The sequence below is a fragment of the Xiphophorus couchianus genome, chromosome 12 (assembly GCF_001444195.1).
Source record: "Xiphophorus couchianus chromosome 12, X_couchianus-1.0, whole genome shotgun sequence".
In the NCBI taxonomy this organism is placed as follows: domain Eukaryota; kingdom Metazoa; phylum Chordata; class Actinopteri; order Cyprinodontiformes; family Poeciliidae; genus Xiphophorus; species Xiphophorus couchianus.
The window spans coordinates 22,224,179-22,244,562 of record NC_040239.1 but is presented as its reverse complement, the minus strand read 5'-3'; the positions used below and the strand labels follow the sequence as shown (position 1 = coordinate 22,244,562).

General features: G+C 41.4%; 3 protein-coding genes across 4 annotated transcripts; all 3 read left to right on the top strand.

Moving 5' to 3' along the window:
- arid5a (AT-rich interactive domain 5A) lies at positions 1–8,492 on the top strand. 2 transcript variants are annotated; one of them, XM_028034872.1, is made up of 7 exons: positions 1–133; positions 1,351–1,418; positions 4,892–5,060; positions 5,155–5,207; positions 6,336–6,433; positions 6,527–6,686; positions 6,777–8,492. In XM_028034872.1, exons 1-7 carry the CDS (start codon positions 130–132, stop codon positions 7,989–7,991), a joined length of 1,767 nt encoding a protein of 588 aa, XP_027890673.1. In that variant the 5' UTR covers positions 1–129; the 3' UTR covers positions 7,992–8,492. The 2 variants fall into 2 exon arrangements, with proteins under 2 accessions (XP_027890673.1, XP_027890672.1); XM_028034871.1 differs by having other exon boundaries at positions 12–133; positions 1,348–1,418.
- Positions 8,493–12,718: 4,226 nt separating this feature from the next.
- On the top strand, positions 12,719–16,535 carry gins4 (GINS complex subunit 4 (Sld5 homolog)). The gene is made up of 9 exons (XM_028034827.1): positions 12,719–12,791; positions 12,893–12,992; positions 13,111–13,197; positions 14,434–14,547; positions 14,622–14,719; positions 14,791–14,879; positions 14,965–15,055; positions 15,203–15,309; positions 15,695–16,535. Exons 2-8 carry the CDS (start codon positions 12,900–12,902, stop codon positions 15,297–15,299), a joined length of 669 nt encoding a protein of 222 aa, XP_027890628.1. The 5' UTR covers positions 12,719–12,791; positions 12,893–12,899; the 3' UTR covers positions 15,300–15,309; positions 15,695–16,535.
- Positions 16,536–18,561: 2,026 nt separating this feature from the next.
- On the top strand, positions 18,562–20,025 carry ppp1r3c2b (protein phosphatase 1 regulatory subunit 3C2, duplicate b). Its single transcript, XM_028034826.1, has 3 exons — positions 18,562–18,686; positions 18,802–18,861; positions 19,058–20,025. Exons 2-3 carry the CDS (start codon positions 18,842–18,844, stop codon positions 19,917–19,919), a joined length of 882 nt encoding a protein of 293 aa, XP_027890627.1. The 5' UTR covers positions 18,562–18,686; positions 18,802–18,841; the 3' UTR covers positions 19,920–20,025.
- The last annotated feature ends 359 nt before the right edge of the window (positions 20,026–20,384 follow it).

The following is a 20,384-nucleotide window of genomic DNA, read 5'->3' as shown; positions in this document are numbered from 1 at the left end:
CATCAGTCAACCAATGAAACTGGCCCGCAGAGACATCTTCCTATTTCGTGGTGTGAAGTTGAAGAGGCTGTCGCATGAATTACTGTCACAAAACACAGCGAGTCAAAGAGTTGAGGACGGCTTCTGGAAATGGGTGAGTAGTGACTTGATTATTATTTACTTTACAGCACGCACGTCATTTGTATGTGTAAATCATTTTAAATGTTAGATAGAGGTAGATTAGTACAGTAGTGTGTGATAGCAAATTTGATAACTAGTACAAGTATTGTGTATGTATATATATGTGTGTGTGTGTATATGCAAACTGAACAATATATAAAAAAAGACATACATAGAGCTGATTTTATACTTTCACACTTCACTCATTTTCTATAATGTTGACTTTAAAAAAAAAATTATAAATTCCCTATTTATTATAACGTGAATATAAAATGTAAAAGTTGTCTGATTACAATGATTCAAACCAGTAAAAAGTCAGACTTCAAGTTAATCATTTAATTCGGCGAGTTGTGAAATGTTGAATTAAGAATATTTCTTCATCACCTAAAATGGAGAAGTAAGAGGCTACTGAAAGCAGAATTAAAGGTTTAAGCCACAAGCACAGGAAACAAGTGATCTCAAAAGAGAAGCATATTGGTTTTGCCTTGAAGAAAAAAAACAAAAATGATATCACTGTGGGTGAAGGGCTCACAGGGTGTCGAGGTGATGGCTGGTGAAGAAAGGCATCTCTTTCTCAGAACTGTCTCTCGCTCCCAGGCTTTTGATTTCTCCTCTTTAAGAGTTTGTGTTTCATTTTTCCCCCCCCAAAATGTTAGCGACGCTGTATTCTTCCGACGGGAGCAAGCGCATTCTCAAAGACAAGGATCTAACTTTGGGACAATAAAATGGTTTTATATCACAGATAACTTACCACATTGTTCATGTCTCTTCTCTTGGGACCAAAATAGAGCCCATAGGCTGAAGATAATGACCAAACATTAATGTATTTTTGGATTTCTCCATTTCCAGATTGCTATTGTTCTTAGTTACAATACCATACAGTGCAGCATTGAAGCGGTGGTGTTCTTGAGCAGGAAGTGGTTTTGCAACCTGTGGTTTTATATCACACTCTGTCAACAATATGCTCTACAGATTACTTCTTGTGTATGCGTATGTGGATCAGTCACCTGACCATTGACGCGCACACAATGCGCACGTTGATTTAGAATCTTTTCTTAATTAGAAACCTTCTCGAAATGAAGAAGTGCTCGCTTCTTTGAATTCAGATTCACACAGTTAGGTGACTTCTCCTTCCTTTGTGTTTGTGTTTGTGTGTGTGTGTGTGTGTGTGTGTGTGTGTGTGTGTAGGAGAAGAGGACGAGAGCGAGGCATCACAACAAACAGCTGGGAGCGATGAAGACGAGGCGAGAGCGAAACAGGTACCAGAAATAAAATTCAAAAAAAAAAAAAGCCCCTGTCAGTTGGTCCTCTGGGCAGTTTCCTGCAGTTACAGTTAATTTGTCACTACAGACATGACTGCTCAGAATCTGTTATCTGTTGTGTTTTCATTTCCCCTTTTTGCTCGATTTAAGTAGCAGTTTGATGGACTGATTGTGTGTGTGTACAGTTGTTTCATGTTTTTTTTTTTGTTGACTGATTGTGAAATGAGTACAAGGAACATGCTTCTGCTTTGTATTCTAAGAAGAATCAACAAAAAAGAAAGCGAGGGAGAGAGACAGAAAGAGAGAGGGAGAAAAAAAACACACACACACACTTGCAATATTTTATTGCGCATAAAGAAACTCAACGCCGCTGTTCTGGTAACTGAAGTGAGAGGTACAATATGAGAAGCATAAATTAGCTCATCAAATTTCCAAGGCCAAGTTGAGTTGAAAGCCCGGCGGTTTCTGTGGTGACTTCTGCCCTCCAGATAGCATCGATCCAGAGCGCCGATCACAGTCATCGTGAGAATCGCAAACACAACTCACTGACATCATCACCCACACAGTTTTCCAAAAAATTTTCTGCAGTGAAAATCAAACGAGCGTTTCACAATGATATTCTTTCTCTGCGGTGTGGACCGAGAGCTGCAAGAAGAACAGAAGAAGACGAGAAAAAAAAAAGGTGGGGGGGCTACAGTATGTGGCTCCTAGAGCAGACATTTCCTGTAGGCAACCGTCGATGCATAAACCCGAAACTTTTGTGAATCAGATCGAGAAAACAATGGTTGAAAGTAAAGCAGGCCCCTTTGTGAGTATAGGTGAATTTCATGCAGGTTTCTAATCAGATTCTTTGTTTGTGCCGGAAAAAAAAGTATTCTCTTTTCTTTTTTTTTTTTAACTCTCAGGAATCAGTGTCCTGAAAGCTTCAGCTAAACCCTAAGGTGGTTTGTAAAGTCTCCTCTTTCTGTTTTCACAACCGGTATGGAGTGAAATCTGATCACAAACCTTTTCACAACAACAGTGGAAAAGTCAGAGCTGCTCCCCGTTTGGCTGGGAACACCAAACGACAGTCGGCACTGTGACTCAGTCGGGACTGTCTTAGTTAGAGCTCTGCACCTTCACTATTACTCATTCTAGAGGTTTGCTTCTCGGAACCAGGAACCACATAGAGGAACTTGATTCAATATGAAACCGCCTCTCGCTGTTTTGTTGTACAATGAGCGCCGCAGAAATAGCAGCTTCTGGGCCCTGATGAGTCAAACGTAAAATATTGACAATCCAATCTGGCGAAATTTGATCGGGGAGGAGGCGATGTGAGAGTTTACATTTGAATGTGAAGTGTGAATTTTTCAAATCTTTTGATTTCACTTCAGGGACAGTATTTTGTGGATGCGGGGCAAGCAGAAGTCATCGAATCTGTTTTATGTGCCGAGAGTGAAAAGACGGTGAAAATATCTCAGCGGGTTTATTTGTAGCTGGGGATTCTGGTGTGGGGTTATCATTTCGAAATTGCAAAAAAAATAAATAAATAAAATAAAATAACAACTCTCCAGAGTCCTGCTGATTGTTTGAGTCAGGTGTGTTGAAGAAAAGACATCTCAAGAGTTGCAGGACACCAGAACTGGAGTATTGTAGTGTCTCCCATGACCCCTATTTGTTACTACCTGACCAAAAGAAAACAGAAACATTACTTCCCAAACTTACAATCCACCACGAATTCTTCCTTTTAGAAATATCTTAGGTTGAGAAAACGACAAACGGTGATGGCATGAAACCAAACAAACCTCAGTCTTCCTGCTGCATATTTGCCTCGAGTTTCGGTGTTGTAGGAAGACACGCTGCCTTCCTGTGCTATTAACGCCAAAGCACACAACATTTGGCCAGCCATTCCAAGTTGTCACTTGCGTTTTGGGCACGTCGAAGCGTCCTGCAGCATGTCCGCCAATGTTACAGCAATTTCCCACAACCGTTACTAAAATACCGCATATAGACTACAAGATTAAGCTTAATCCCATCCAACACTAACTAAAGTGTCCAGTTGTAGATGTGGAAAGAGACTTGATGCGCTCTCACAGCACACATGTGGTCCTGTTGCAGCAGAACACTGTAGGATGTTGCTTTTCCAGCAGTAGAAACAGCTGCTGTTTTTCTTTTTTATTATTGTTGTTTAATGCAAAGCAATTAGATCATGTCACATATTTTTGTTGTAAACTGAAACAATACTGTGAAACTGCTGTTTTTTGTTTTTTTTAACAAGGTGGTGACCAAAAAAAAACAACACAAACTGATTATGAAGTGGTTCCGCCCGTAGTGCTGAAGCTCTTGAATCACATTTCTCATAGTGTTGTTCTTCGTTAGATACTCTCCAATATCTAATTTAAAAAGTGATTGTTTTTCAAAATGTCACCAATGAGGCAAATCATGCGTCTTCATTTAAAGAGGCTTAGAGAAAAACATGCAAGGCTGTGTGGAGAAATCGCTCAAGAGTGGGTGGCTTGGTGGTTGCTGACAAGAAGCTAAACCTCAAAAGGAGAAGAGCCAAACCAATCAAGCTGACTTTACCGTACGCAGGAGCAGAATTTAGAGAGTCCGTTGGAATTTTTTGCAATCGAGTTTGCTCTAATTATTGTTTCATGTCAGCGGCTGCTCGCCCTGGCGCTTCTCTCACAGCAGGAACGACGTGTATGTGATTAGCCACGTAAACCAAATGTTAGTCATACGTGGTTGGAATTTCTTTTTTTAAAAAAGTGTTTTGATCTTCTATATCATGGTGTAATATCTTTATCATGCTAAGAAACACAAAGAGCATTTATTAAAAAAAAAATAGATTCAACTTTCAGAAAAAAGGCTGCAGAGCAATGAACTTCTTATAAGTCCTCAAATTTTTAAACTAACAAAATCTGTTTCTACAGTTAGTCGTTAAAATAGCATGAAGGTATATATATATATATATTTAAAATTTTGTGTTTGTCAATTGTTGTATATTTTAGGAAAAAATGTTTGGTGGCTTACAGTTGTCATAACAATACCCCAACTAAAAGAAAGCATAACTAAACACAACAACAAGCCCAAATGTGATTGATGTGACAAAACCTCATTCAGTCTTTGTTTAACATCTGGCCTACAATAAGTAAAGTTTATTTTCCACCACTTATAGTCTTTTGGCAACAGCTTGTTTTTCAAAGTGCCATCCGTGTTACCGTTGACTGACAACTCTAGACCAAAAACCCCACAAGTCTGCAGCTTTCTCTCCAGACAGGATGTGTAGCGGTTATCTATTGAAAGTAGCGGTAAAACCCTACTCTCTGATTTTGATGTTTCATTTCAACATTTGTGTGTTTTGAGATGACTACTCTTTCTCATCTATAATATGATGCATTCAACTGTAAATTAAGGTCCTACACAATGCACCGCTCAGTCTTGGGTGCCAAGCTCTATAAACTTATGATTTTTGTTTGCCCCCCCATCAGGCTTCTCCCTGCGTTATTGAAATTCACGACTCTACGACTGAATGCGAGGAAGAAACGGGGCCCAGTAAGGTGCCGATGGAGGAGAAAGCATTTGTAGCAAGTTTGCACTGTTTTATGAAAGATAAGGGCACACCCATAGAAAGGATTCCCCATCTTGGCTTTAAACAGAGTAAGTAGATCTTAATTATCAAGATCCATTATTCACATGAAGTTTGCATTAAAATATGTTGGTTCTGATTCTTTTTTTTTTTTTTCATTTTTAGTTGATCTCTGGATGATCTACAAAGCTGTTGAGAAGCTCGGGGGATATGAATCAGTGAGTAATATGTTACTTATTTGTTTTGTAGGGGCTCAGTGTTCACTGGTTTGTGTTGGAAAACACCTAATTGGTTAAGCTATGATGCTAAAACATGGTCACGAAGGTGCCACAATGGGGGGCTGGGACAATATATCTGTCTAAGCTCTCAGAATATTATGTTCTTTTTGGTGTCGCCGCATTCGGGTGAATACCGAGAGTGAAACTTGCATGTACGTGGAACCAAACTGGGCTAAAGTTGACCACCGACGCTTTGCTCCAGGGGTGTAAACACAACAACGGAGGCCACTCACATTTGCTCAATCTGAAAAAATAAAAGTGTTCTTTCAGGAAAGTGAACCAACTGACGTGGCTTTTGAAGAATGGCCAGCCACCACCTTCCTGTCAGACGTTTTTAAAATAGCTCTGAAAGCAAGCACGTATACCAACGCTCAAACACAGGATGCACAGTTGAATTACTACTTTAAGAAATGCCGGTACAGTTGGAAATGATCGCAAACATAAATTTGATGGCAAGGCTATTGTTTGCTCTAAATGAATGCATCTCTTTAAATGATAGTTCAGGATTCCGATAACAGAGTTAGAAAGCGGTTATCATCTTACCTGGACTCTATAACTCCCCTGGCGTGTTCATGGACAGAAATCCAGATTAGATTGTCCCAGCAGGCTGAAACTTAAAGCCGTTCCAAGAGTAATTGAGACGAAAGCAAATTTCTGCCATCTTAAAACAGCTCTCTTCATAAAAAGGTACTTCTTTGGTGTTATGGTTATAACACAAGAAATAATAGAAGAAGGTTGTACAGAACAGGTTTATATAGAGTAATTGTCCGATATAAAGCGGTGTATATTTTTGCACTTCAGGTTAACATTGTTATTTTTTTTCATATACTGCCTTACTTTTCATTAAGCTGATCAAAACTTTTAGCTGTACCGCTCCCAGTAAGTGTTTCAGACAGGAATATGAGCTACGGTGCACCGCCTCCTACCGCCGAGCAAAATGATGCTTTAAAAGCCCCTAAAATAGAGCTAGCATCAATAAATGTTAGACTTTTGAGACCACATGCATAAATTAAGAATATGTTTGTCTATGATCAAAGACTTCATCTTCCCCGTTGTGCTGATCAACAGGTGACAACTGGACGCCTTTGGAAGAAAGTCTACGATGAGCTTGGAGGAAGCCCAGGTAGCACCAGTGCTGCTACTTGCACTCGGAGACACTACGAGAGGTGAGGAGGATTCATGTAGGTGGTCAATAAATTACAAAATTAATAATACAAAAAAGACCTTTGTAAACCTGACATCTGATGTCCGTACGACAGGTTGGTGCTGCCGTTTGAGAGACACATTAAAGGGGAGGACGACAAACCTCTACCTCCGAGCAAACCACGGAAGCCATACAAGAGGAACCAGGAGAGTAAAGTGAACAAGATTGACGGAAAGAGGAAGAGGAGTAATTCTGAGAGAGAAATGGATTCTGAGGTAACAGCGGACAGCGTGGTTTAAAATCTAAAAATAAAAATTTTCATATCTACATGTGAGTAACAAAATGTTCCCTACCTTATTTTGAAGTTACCCCAAAGAAGCCAAGATGTGGTGCGCCAAGGTGAATCAATGATGAGTCCTCACTTCGCCCTCTGGCCTTCCAGCTCTGACAGACGCCACCCAGAGCGATCTCAACCTAGCAGAACCGCTGAAGATTTCTGCCCCCCTGTAAACGGCCACATCCTGCAGGCTCCTAACAACTGGATTCCTCATCTTCCCTCTGTAACTGGAGAGGTCATCTCTCCTCTGGAGAAGAAGAAGCGAATGGCTCAGGCCAGCCTCAGTGTGCCGCTGAGCTCCCAGAGAGAGGATAAGGAGAGGCCTTCGGTCATCCACTGCTCCCAGTCTCCAGCCAGGGCTTCTTCCAGCAGGAACTGCAATTCCTCTGAAGGCTCTCCGTTGCCCTTATCCTCCTCCTCTTCGCGCAGTTCTTCCCCCCTTTCCGTTTCTTCAGAAGAATCTCCAGCAGGGAGTGGGGACAAACCCAGACCCAGTTCAACGTCGGCCGAGAACTGTTCGATGGCGGCCAAATTGCAAGAGGACAACAAACCCGTGAGCTGTGGTCAGACGCCTACAAGCACGTCAGCGCAGAAGAAAGACACGCCTCTTGTCAACTCCCAAATGCTGACTACTGACTCTGTAAAAAGCCAAAGAAAAGACTCAGCCTGCAACCTTTACCACAAAGTACCCAGCAAATATTTTGTAAACCCTTTCCACTCATCGCCTTCCTTCTCGCATCCTACCTCTAGCTTCACCAAAGTCACTCCCAAATCCGTGCAGCTGGTGCGGCCTTCTCCCGTTCGGCCAGGTTACAAACTTCTCCACAGCAGGCTCCTCCAGACGGACAACTCTCTTCCTTTCCCCAAGAAGCCGGGTGGCGTGACCCCGTGGTACTTGACAGAGAAGAGGGACAGGTCAAGAATGATGCACCAGAAAGTTCCTCCTAGTCAGCAGGGTTTGTCTCAGTCCGCCACCCCCCTGCCGGCGTCGTGCGTCCTGTCCAATTACGACAAATCGGCGAGAGACTCCCGGCAACCTCAGCCGTTACACCCGGCGCTCCTTCCCCACAGAATGAGATTCCCTCACTCCCAGCTAATGTACCATTCTATGCCAGTCGGTCCAAATCACTCGGCTCTCATTGGTCCGGCCGTTTACCCGTTCCCTTACTCCATTCCTCTGCTAAGTCCACAAGTCGGATACCCGCTACCTGCCATGAGTTCAGTTTATCCTCACAAGCTTTGAGGAGGACAATTGAACATGTTAGAATAGCTTTCAAACTAGAGGAAATCAGGGCAGTATTATTAGTCAAACAAAACCAGTAGAAATACAACAATTCTCCACAGCTGCTAAGACTGAGGCCAGTTGAATCTGGATCATGTAAATGTTGAAAATGCGTTATTTTCATCCTGTCTTTGTGTTTACAAAGTTCTGCTTTAAAATAAAAGTCAGGTTTTTCAGCCAATTCACGCATCCGGAAAGGTTTAGAATTTAAAGGAGTTAGTTTTTCCACAACCTCAGCCTTACCTCATTAACGGTTGATTGCACTGTTTCAGTTCTTCATCTTAAATTTTAAAAAAAGCAACTCCGCTGTTGTTTTTAGTACTGTATTGTAAAGTCAGAACAGCAAACAATGTGGTCGCTCTCTTTGTTTTTGCTGGTTTTTTTACCTTTTATCAGTGTTAAATATTTTGTTTAAAAAAAAAGGTCTTTGCCAGAATTTGCCGTTGTTAATATGTATTTAAAAAGACAATGAAAAGAAAGAAATAAACAAAGATCTATAGAAAAACTGTTTTCTTCTCTTTTTTGGGGGAAAATTATTTGTTGATTCATGGTAAAAAAAAAAATTTAACAGGGCCGATTTATTTGTTCTTGCTGTTATAGATTTTGTCTTTGCTAACACATTTTTACTCTGAGTTTTGAACTCTGTCTGTTGAACAAAGACACCCTGCAGTGCAGAGCTTACGACGCGCCGCTGTGGTCTGTGATGCTGAGCGTCACTGCTGTGGCATGGGCAGGGTGGAAGTAAGTTCATCGGTGGTGAAAATAACAAAGAATTCTTAGGCAAGAGCATTGAGGAGGAAATAGAAAGAGGAAATCACACAAATGAGATTATGCTGCAAGCCACAATGTGGTCTAAAACAGCTGGAAGTAGTGGAGCGGATAACAGAAATTCTTGTAAATGTAAAGTAAAACTGCGAAGAAGAAAGAAAAACAACAACGTCACGTTTAGGCCCAGGAAGTATTTGCGGAAATGTAATATTTTCGCACTGAGGATTCAAATTCATTTTCAGTTCCAGTGACTGCGTTGCAGGAGTTCAGAATGCTAGAAAATGAGTGAAATGTGATGTCATAGTTAAATATTGTCAAGAAATATGACCAATAGGGAGAAAAAATACCATAGTTTTGCCTTTCCTTTCTATCTCTAAGACTCTTGTCTATTTACTTCTGCCTTTACTGTCGAATATGGGTGTGATAATCAAGGGCAGTAACGTTAGGAGTCCAAATGATTTTCCAATGACAAGGCTGGCATTCAGAGTATAAATGCATGTTACCAAGATTTATAACTACGGTTTTGAAGTTCCTTTGAATTTTGTACCTACTACTATGCAGTGAATAATATGTAAAGGACAATTAGTTTTTTAGAAACTATTTTGTAAGCCAACTCCACAAACCATACATTCCTATCACAGAGCTCTGAATTCCCATGTGAAATTTGTTTTCATCCTAAGAAAAACATCGTTCTATAACGCATTGCCTTGTGATGGACTGGCAACCTGTACAGGATTTACCCTGCCTTCTGATCACACCCAAATCCCCTCATATCCCCAACGGGACCCAGCAAGGAGATGCCGGCATAGACAAATAGACTATTTCATATTCTGTTTTGTAAACCTCAGTATATTTTAAGTGATAAATTTCTCAAGCAGAGTCAACACTGAATGCGAAGCTGTGAAAATCAATTTTTAAGTGTTGCTGCAGATTATCAATTGGATCAAGTCGTTCTAATACGTGATTTTGTGGCGATCTACAACAGATTGTCTTCACTGCTCGGCATTTTAGCTCAACATCACCTCTTGAACGCAACCCAGCTTCCTTGTCCCTGCTGAAGAAAGCCATTCCCACGCCATAATGCTGCCACCACAATGTGGCTGGTGAGTTCAAAGTGATGTGCAGTATTAGTTTTCTGTTCATTTCAGTCTCATCTCTGTCACGTATTTGCAGTGTGCCTCACATTTCTTGTTGCAAACTCTAAATTGGACAACTTATTTCTTTCAACAATAACCTTTCTCTTGCCACTTTTCCCATGCAGGTGTTTGACAGGTAGTTGTCCTCCTGTCATCTAAGCTTTAGATCTATGGAGTTCCTCTAGAGCACATGTGTCAAACTCAAGGCCGTAGCTTTTTTTGGTGGCCATTTAAACTCCAAATTACATCAGTAAGTACTTCCAGTTTTTCACAAATCTGCAAAATTCACACAAAATCAACAAATCTCCAAATCTTTTTTCTGATTTTATAGCAATTTTTTTCAAAACGAGTCAAAAACATTAAGTTTAAATGACTGCTGCCTCAACCTTACTTGATGTCAAGTTATAGTCCATAATAAAAAGTCACATTTAACATCACGTATTAGAAAAATATAAAAAATCCTTACAAACATTTCTAAACTGGCACAAAATCTTGTCATTTTGACTGCAAAAAACCCCACAGAAGTCTGGAGGAACAGCTATTTATTGCTATTTTAACAGTTTAAGTGGTTTTATCAATGTATCCTGGCACAACCGGCCCTTTAAGAGCATTCAGATTTTTGGCCCAAAATGAAAATGAGTTTGACATCCCTGCTCTAGAGTTACCACAGCCATTTGAGCTGTTTCTGTTTTCCCCTCTAATTCTCTGCTTTCCCAGCATCTTTATGAATTTGCAATTGTGTCACACTCTTTTTGATTTTGGATGATGAATAAAATATTACAAAAAAAATTTTTTTTGATCACCTAACCCTAACCTCTGTGGTTACACTGGATTATTTTGAAGGGTGTCATCAAATGAGAAGAAGCCAAATACCAGGTTTTGTAGATTTTTATTAGTATCCTTACCTTCCGCTTTATATATGTGCTCCTACGGAGCCCTCTAGGGGACATGGGGAATTTTTTTTCTTTTGCGTTACCTCGCAAAACTTTTGCGTTACCTCGCAATACTTTTGCGTTACCTCGCAAAACTTTTGCGTTACCTCGCAAAACCTTTTGCGTTACCTCGCAAAACTTTTGCGTTACCTCGCAAAACTGTACTGGTCAGTTATGCAGCATAATTGAATACTGCAAGCCTTTCTTACGGTGGGCGCCGTACTTTTTGCTTTAATATAAGGTTATGTGAGGTTTTTCCATGAATGTTAGTATCTTTTTGTGAAATATCTGAAGTTTTATATCTTTCTTTAGGATAGAAAGGCACCACAAACCTACGATATAAACAGAAACCTTCCGTAAGTAGGAAAGAAATAAAAATACATTATAATTTGGACTATTTCTGAGTTATTATCGCGGGTAATAAATCATCTGACAGTTTTGATTGTGTCTCTGTTGTGTTCGTAGTCTGAATGGTTTAAAGAGCTGCTTTCAGTGCCGCTCCATCTCAGCCTTAACAGACATAAACATGCAGGAAAAAATAAATCGATTTTCAATCAGTGTTTTGCACCAAACAGTTAATAATAATAAACAAGTTTTCACTGAGGCTCTGTAAGAGCCATATGAATGAAATAAGTAATTATTGATATGACAGGAGCAGCGGCTTTGACACTTGTGTGGTGGGTGTGTCGATGTGGGCGTGACGTCACCAGGTATGAATGGGAAGGATACTGGCTTTGTGTGTATTAGGAAGCAGATGAGCGGGGCGGTCAGTCCTTGCAAAGTTTGGAACCTGATCATCAAAATGGAATAAATCGATAATTGTGACAGAATAAAGAAAAGGTTTGGAGTTGATTGATAAACGGACAGATGAGATTCCCAGAGTTAACCCAGTGCGGTCCTTTACCATCATTAGTTTGTCGTGTTTTTAATAATAAAAACTTGTTAACAGTAAAAACTGTTTGGTGCAAAACACTGATTGAAAATCGATTTTTTCCTGCATGTTTATGTCTGTTAAGGCGAAGATGGAGCGGCACTGAAAGCAGCTCTTTAAACCATTCAGACTAGAGCACAACAGAGACACAATCAAAACTGTCAGATGATTTATTACCCGCGATAATAACTCAGAAATAGTCCAAATTATAATGTATTTTTATTTCTTTCCTACTTACGGAAGGTTTCTGTTTATATCGTAGGTTTGTGGTGCCTTTCTATCCTAAAGAAAGATATAAAACTTCAGATATTTCACAAAAAGATACTAACATTCATGGAAAAACCTCACATAACCTTATATTAAAGCATAAAGTACGGCGCCCACCGTAAGAAAGGCTGGCAGTATTCAATTATGCTGCATAACTGACCAGTACAGTTTTGCGAGGGAACGCAAAAGTTTTGCGAGGTAACGCAAAAGTATTGCGAGGTAACGCAAATGTTTTGCGAGGGAACGCAAAAGAAAAAAAATTCCCCATGTCCCCTAGAGGGCTCCGTATGCTCCAGTTTGTGTTGGTCTATTTCGTGAAATCCAAACAAAATACGTGCATCCTAATAACACATTTAAAAAAGTTTAAGGAGCATGAAGAAGAGCCTTAGTAGAGCAATTATAGTCCCCGAGTTATGTACTTCAGGTGGACTTGTTTCTAATTATATTTTAATATGAGTTCTATAGTAGTATAAATTCATATAGGTAGTGCAAAAAATTACAAAATCTTGACACTGTGTTAAGAAACTAAAGGATTTTAGTAAAGTATCCAGCTTGGCAGGTGTACATATTAAACTAGGTTTGCGAGAAGGCTTGCCTGACAGACATAACTCGGGGTTTAAAAACAAACCCAACTCCCGCGAGAAGAGTCTCAGTGGCGCGAATAAACAAGAAGGTTTTTCCTGCCGTCGTATAACTAGCCGTCCTCACCTCAGACTTATTTGTCCAGGTGGGTTTTCCCAAATCTTTAAAAAAAAAAAAAAAAATAGTGTAAGAATCTACACGACATATTTTTAAGTGATTAACTTTTAGGCAGCGGGCTTTTTACAGCAGAACAATGTCGGACGCGTTGGACGGCAGCGACATCAACCAAGATGACAGCCAGGAGGACGTCATGACTCCGGCGGAGCTGATCGATAAGCTGGAACAGGTGAGCCACTGACTCGGAAAATGACACCGTTTGCGGTCACATACGGGTCTTTTAAGGCCTTTCTGCAGACACAACTAGCTCTACACTCACAGCGTCGCTACCTGTGTCTGCCTCTCAGGCCTGGCTGAATGAGAAGTTTTCCCCGGAGCTGCTGGAGAACAGGTCAGAGGTGGTGGAGTGTGTGATGGAGCAGCTGACTCATATGGTAAGTACCGGGGGAATACCTCTGAGTTACAGCTTGTGCTACTCTACAGGCTAAAGTAGGAGAAATACTGGGTGTCATAGGAAACCAAAACTATGTTAAGGAGTATTGTTGTATGCTACATTCACACTTCTACATGCTAAGTTGTTTGTGAGATGATCAGAGTTGGGCAGTAAATGCAAACAAATTCACATTTTCTCCAATTGAGCTACTGTATAGCTGAACTTGCTACTTTGTCCGTATGTGGAATAATCATCATTCATTTGCTCAGTAATACGATTTTCTTTCAGGACAGTTTATAAGCTAGTTTTTAAATCAAATAAAAGTGGTGACAGATGTCACTGTTGTTAACACCAACAAGTGTCAGAAGTACTGCTTCATCATTTGAGTTGCATCTTTAGTTAAGAGTGAGGCTCTAAAAACATCCTTTATAACTAAAATATGCAGAATACACAACATTGAGTCTGGTAGCACATCATGGATAAAACCAGTGAGCACTAGAAGTCTTTACTAGCATTTGTGAGGTATGATCTAAACCGCAGACACTTCATAAACATGTTTGTGTATGTCATGTGTCTTTATGCTTCAGGTTCATCTACAACTACCGTTCACTACTGAACCACAAACTGTGATATTATCAGCTCTAAATAGATGTTTAGATTTTTGCCCGTCTTACTCTCACGCAGCGTTATTTGTTTAGACTCTAGAATTGCGCTGCGAATGGTTGCAGCATGTTGGAGTATCTTTGTTACATTTTGGTTTGTTCTTTTTGTCGACTTTTGTTCTTTTTTTTTTCTGGGTTGAGGTGTTGCACGTTTGAACAATCGCTCCTGCTGGTTTCGGATGCTGTGCAGCTGGAAGGGTTTTTAGCTCTTCTCTTTTCACTTTGTTATAATGTGTAACTGCGGTAGAAAGTGGTTGTTTTACTACCGGGAGCAGACGATTAGCATTTCAAATTCTCAAGTAATACTTGAACTGCGGCCCCAAATCTCAGAGCAGTTGAAAAGGAGGATTCGTGGATGCGGGGAGAAGAAGGAGTAAGTTTAAACCATTTCTCCCGTCAAGTCATAATTGGCAAGCCATGTCGTCGACTCCTGCATCTTTCTACTCGTTGAAGACACTTGGACGATATGAGTTACAACAAAATTTTGATTACTTTTCTGCTAAAGTATTTTAGAATTGAACTAAAACATTTGTTTTTTCTTCCCCTAATCCGTTGACTGACTTTTCCTCCAACAGGAAGCTAACCTGCAGCGAGTGAAGAAGGGCGACGCCAAGGCCGGCTTCCATCGGATGGAGATAGACAGGATCCGCTATGTCCTCAGCAGCTACCTGCGATCCCGCCTTCAGAAGGTCCGTTAAAATGCGTATGAAAACGCCGCCGCCATCTCTGCCGGTGTCTTGACGTTTGCGCTTTCCGCACCCAGATTGAGAAGTACTTCCCCCACGTCCTGGAGAGAGAAAAGTCTCTAGTCGAGGGTCAGCCGTCTCTGCTTTCTCCGGAGGAGTTTGCCTTTGCCAAAGAGTGAGTGCAGCAAATGTGGCCCGCATTGTGTTACAAGATTCATCATTTTAAAAAACTAACTTTTCCTCCAGGTATTATGACAACACAGAAACCTACCTGAAGGCTGTAGCGCTGAAACGCATGCCTCCAAACCTGCAGGCGGTGGACATGCTCAAAGCAGGTAAAATGACAATATCCGTCTTTTTTCTGTGCCTTCAATGATCTCTGACCAGCATCCTTAACCCTTTGTTTTACTGTAACCCCAGTGCCGGAGCCCTCCCTGGACTCTTTTGTGTTTCTGCGGGTGAAGGAGCGGCAAGAAAATATTCTGATCGAGCCTGAAACGGATGAACAGAGGTGCTTGTTTTATCTTTTAAGGTTCTCTTCATGTGTTGTCATTCGGCTAAGTTTCCAGCAGGGGGGAGTGTAGCCACCTCCTCTCTTTGTGATGTAATATTTGCCTGGCATTGACAATCTAGAAAAGCCTTCTTTTGTTTATATCAGAGACTTTGTTGTGGATCTTGAAGAGGGCTCCCAGCACCTGATGCGGTATCGCATTGTAGCGCCTCTGGTCTCAAGTGGAGCTGTGCAGTTAATTTGAACACGTCTGGGTAAGTAAGGATGCATGAGGGCAATCAACAATAATGAACCTTAAGCCTTTTTGTGATCATTCATTTTCTGTAGCTTTTATATTATGGGTGAAATTTGGATTTATTATGTTTTTATTTTTTTTAGAACCAATTAACAATGTCTTTGTTTACACTGTAACACTTACAAAAGTATTCTTATAGCCTATTTGGCAATTACTACAATTTCTCTACTTTGTGTTAATTTATGACAAAGTCACAATAAAATACACTGAAGTTAAATTACTGCAACGTGATTAAGTATGAAAAGTTTTAGGGACTAGATTTCTTGCAAGGCACTGCATATGAATCTTTTTCTGAATCACAGTTTCTTTTTAAATGCCAATTCAGACACAATTTTACGTTTTAGGTCTTCGCCCTGTGAAACAGAAAGGACAGCTGCATCAACATTTATCACATCAGGAGAGCTGCTCCTCAGAGAGGAGCGACTCCTGTCACACAGATCCAGATGTGTTTGTGACACCACCGCCTTGACACACGGCGTAGAAGAATCCCGCTTCTGCAGGGCTGTGCTGTTATTTTTGGATCATTATAATCACCAGAACTGAAGTGTGCTTAAGTTTTCAGATCGTTGCCTTACGCGCACCAGAATATGACCTGCCATGTTCCCAGATTCTTTCTGCATCACTGAATCAGTATGACTCATCATCGTTATTGGACCTTTTTTCCGCCGCTCGATAACAGGATGCCTTCCATGACCTGAAGGGGAAGTAATTTTCAGTTCGCTTGGCACCACAGCTCCTGCCTTCCTGTGCCCTCGTTTGTGTGGGAAAACGGTTGTTTCTTAAGAGGCGACGTTCGATCGACATGAACTCGTGCGTCTGTGTGTTCCTAAGTTAATTGAAATTCAGCAAACGTTCGTACGCCGTGTACTAACTTCCCCTTGTAAATATACATTTGTACATTCGACGCATTTCATCTTCAGCCGAATAAACATTGTCTACTGTGAGCTGTAATTATTGAAGCAGCATTGTTACGTAAGCATGCCTGAGGGTGCGCAATCAGTGCTTATTGTTTGGCCTCACTGTAATTGCTCTGCAGTTGGAAGTGATAAAGAACAGAGAGAGCAAGCGACCGTGTTTAGAAGTGCCGTCACATTGACCTGCACTCTTCTCATGCGACTGCTGCAGCTCTAAACTCGACGTTGTTATTAAAGCTTTTTACGAATAAATGTGAACAGTGTGGTGTGCTTTTGTTGTCAACCCTTCCTTATGGTAAAGTCTCAAACTCCAGTCTTCAAGGGCCGCAGTCCTGCAACTTTTAGATGTGCCTCTGCTGCACCACACCTGAATAGAATAATTAGGTCATTAGCAAGGCTCTGGAGAACTGATCTACACAAGGAGGAGGTAATCAAGTCATTTCATTCCAGCGTTTTGTACCTGTGGCACATCTAAAAACTGTAGGTCTGCGGCCCTCGAGGACTGGAGTTTGAGACCCCTGCTCTAAGTACAATCCAGCACAACTAATTATCTTAAATTAAACCATTTAGAGGGTTTGTACCGGTGCTTGAAAATGCTTGAATTTCAATAAGGTGTTTTCAAGGTTTATAAAGTACTTGATACCTGTGCAATGTCCTTGAAAGTGCTTGATATTCAATCTGCACAGTTTTATAATAAAACTAATTTCAGGAGATGACTCATTACACAACTAAATTGTGTTTAAGTGTTTTATTTGAGCAGGATGGTAATTTGCCAAATTAATGAATGAATATAATTTCTAATTGTTCAATCAGTTATATAACTGAAATAAAAGTGGTATATTTTACTAAAGTTATTAAAATTGGGGATTCTTTTTGTAAAATTTTTGTTTTGCTCCAATCGGTTGTTTAGGAAATGTTTTCAATATATCATAGTTTTCTTTGTCTTAGCTATGTAGAATATTATCACAAAACAATAACTAAGAAATGATACCAAGAGCAGCTGTGCAATGGTTTAGAATTAGAGGTGTCTAAATCCAGTCCTCAAGGACACAAGTCCTACATATTTTGGTGTCTCCTGTCTCTAAGAAACCTGAATCAAGTATCACCATTTGCTTGATTCACATCAGCTGAACCAGAGAAAGAACTTTGGGTACCACTGGTTCTGATTAAAGCACATCCAAATGTTGGTGTGACACAAAGTCCAATCGTAAATCCAATCTAGAATCTTGATGATCTTGAGTAGCAATTTTGTTTTTAATAAATCCTAAACTGTTGCAACAACTGGCTGGTTTTAAGAGTGTTTTGTTTTGTTAATGTAATCGGAACTAAAACAGGTTTATATGTGTGTCGTACAAAATTTTTGAGGTCATATCAAATGCTCAAAGTGGCATCAAATCTGTTTGCCACTGCCAAGTGCATCTCTGTTGCTCTACGTGTGGGACGTGGATCATAAAAGTGTTGCTCGCTGGGACTCGTTGGTAACTTGGCCTTCCTCCATGTCACACATGCTTTTGCGAGACAAGCCAGGTGCCAACTAGGGAGAGGGTTGACTCAAAGCTCAGACCTCTGTGGAGAGTGGTGTCGACTGACGTGTCTGAGAATAGAGCCCAGCATGACTGGGATAGTTTCCGTAAAGCAGAATAAAATCACGTGCAGCAGAGCTTAACAAGTGCCATACAGACGCTGGAATGCTTACGGCTGAAGAGATCATGTGGAGATCAGCTAAATCACATTTTCTCATAGTTTGTTTCATCTTAAAACACAAAATCCTTTTTTTTGTTTGTTTGTTTTGTTTTGTTGAAAGCATCCAAAAAAAACAAGTTCACCATTAGATGAAGAAATTTGCAAACTTCTTATGTTTCTTCAGGAGTAATGGCTTCCTACTCGCTGAGTGGCCTTCCAGCCCATCTCGGTACAGGCCACGTTTTGCTGCGGATAATGACACTGTCCGACCAGCGTCAGCCAACGTCTTCGCAACGTTTTTGGCTTTTGTTCAGATGTCGGTTTGCACATTTCAGACCAAAACACATGAATTCTTTGATGCTCCATATAACCCCAACTTTTGAACTCTATGGATCGCACAGGTCCTACCACCTCACAGCTTACAGCACTTAAAGGATCTGCTGCAAACATCTTGGTGTCAGATACCACAACAATCCTTCAGGAGTCTAGTGGTGTCCAGGACCAACGCACTATTATTAGTTGGGTGGTCATAATGTTACACTGGATCTGTGTACATATTGTAAGAGCAAAGAAACACAAACGTATCTCTTTGTTGGTCCTGATTGGTCAGGATACTGAACTGGGCAGAGCCTTCTCTGCTGTAATGAATGAGCTGGTAAAAATAGGAGTCAGTCTCAGCTGGTCCTGCAGACAGAGGGATAACGCAGCCTGTAGCCCAGCCTCCTGAGCTTGAGAGTTAGTAAGTGGGAGCTTTGAAACACATTTTTGTATTTTCTTCTTTATCTAGGCAAACAAAAACTAAACAGAAGGTTTGTAGTAATGCTGACATGCTTCATCATTTGTCTCAAACACAGGCTTACCCACTGAGGTAAACATCACCATCTCTCCGCCAGCATGGAGATGTCCAGTCCAGCGTAAGTATGTTGTCCTGCAGCTGCGGGATCTTATGTCTGGCTTTACTTCTTCAATGAGGATGAAATAAAATGTTTACATTCCCTTTGATCTTGAGATGTGCTCTTTCATTCATCTTATGACCAAACTGTACTGCAAATTTAATCCCACCTCTAGTGCAGCAGTCTTTATTAAACTTCCTTGTTTACTCCTTGCAAGTGTTCTGCCGATGGTTGGCCTGGGCTCCATGGCTCACTCGGCGGGACTTGTGGAGATAGCAGTGCGACTGTACTTGAACCAGCGTGAACACTTGTGTCCCCACGTGTGGGTTCCCATCCTGAAGCCTCAGCGGCCCTGCATTCGACCCCCGGCAACAGATCAGCTCCCCGTCTACGTCGCCAACCATCCGAGTCATCCCTTCTCACCTTTCTTGAGTGACCTGGAAGATGATGATGATGGCGACATTTTGATACCGGTCAAGAACAGACGTGTGGTATTTGCAGACAAGCTGGGTTTCTCCCTGACTGCCGTGCGTGTGTTTTCCCACGAGGAGGATCAGCGTGACCTCGGCCCACTGCCCTCCCTGCAGGGTTTGGGGAGCATGACGGGGGACGGATACAGCTGCACCGTCAGCACCTGCTGCCCAGGGACGCAGCTCAAGCTGGGCTTCCCCCAGCCCTCGCTGGACTTCCAGTCCTTCCGAGCCAAGCTCGCCGAGAGCATGGTCACCCTGGAAAACTGCGCCGTCACCGAACAGGCCCTGCAAGGCAGCGCGCGAGTCAGAAACCTCAGCTTCCAGAAGGACGTGCGCGTGCGCATCACCTTTGACTCCTGGTACAGCTACAGGGACGTCCCCTGCACATTCCTGCAGAAACGCTTCGGAGGACCCCAGACCGACATCTTTGAATTTGATATAGCGATTCCTAAAGTGTTGGACGCCAAGAGGAAGATAGAGTTTTGCCTAATGTATCTGCCCGCAGGGCACAGTGAGCCATTTTGGGACAACAACAATGGGCAGAACTACTGCATTTTGGTGTGTGTGAATTCACATCTCTGCCATGAGAAAAGTGAAAGGGCATGAGAAGTAGCTGAATATGCCGTCGCTATTTGATTCTTCATATAACTTTTCTAGCTTAAAAGTGTTTGTTTTTGTGCTTTGTTCAAATAAATCTTCGTTCTTCCATCTCTCACGTGCCATTTCCTTTCACTCCACATTCTTGTGTCCTGACCCACTCTTTGGCCTCTCATCTCATACTGTTGCGCAATAGCAGAGGGATCCTTTGCACTGCAGGCATCACCAGCATTCCCACATAGGTCAAAGATGACTGGGACGTCACACACACCCAGAAGCCTCAAGCCAATCGTAGCTGAGCTCTGTTTATAGTCTGACAAGAATCCTGTCACCTTCCTTTATTTTATGAGCAACAACCCAGTTCTAACTTATGCTATCAGAAAACTGGATTTAGCATCACAGGTGTGAAAGATGATTTGACTTTTTGAAATGTTATTGATGGTTTCGAAGCAGAAGCCTCTGCAGCACGTTTAT

What these genes read in the sequence shown, in the direction of transcription:
- ppp1r3c2b (XM_028034826.1), top strand. Translation starts at nt 18,842, where the DNA reads ATGGAGATGTCCAGTCCAGC. An exon ending in ATGGAGATGTCCAGTCCAGC is followed by an intron (nt 18,862 to 19,057) that starts GTAAGTATGTTG and finishes ACTCCTTGCAAG; the next exon opens with TGTTCTGCCGATGGTTGGCC.
- arid5a (XM_028034871.1), top strand. An exon ending in AGCTCGGGGGATATGAATCA is followed by an intron (nt 5,208 to 6,335) that starts GTGAGTAATATG and finishes GCTGATCAACAG; the next exon opens with GTGACAACTGGACGCCTTTG. An exon ending in ACTCGGAGACACTACGAGAG is followed by an intron (nt 6,434 to 6,526) that starts GTGAGGAGGATT and finishes TCCGTACGACAG; the next exon opens with GTTGGTGCTGCCGTTTGAGA.
- gins4 (XM_028034827.1), top strand. Translation starts at nt 12,900, where the DNA reads ATGTCGGACGCGTTGGACGGCAGCGACATCAACCAAGATGACAGCCAG. An exon ending in GAGTTTGCCTTTGCCAAAGA is followed by an intron (nt 14,720 to 14,790) that starts GTGAGTGCAGCA and finishes CTTTTCCTCCAG; the next exon opens with GTATTATGACAACACAGAAA. An exon ending in GGTGGACATGCTCAAAGCAG is followed by an intron (nt 14,880 to 14,964) that starts GTAAAATGACAA and finishes CTGTAACCCCAG; the next exon opens with TGCCGGAGCCCTCCCTGGAC.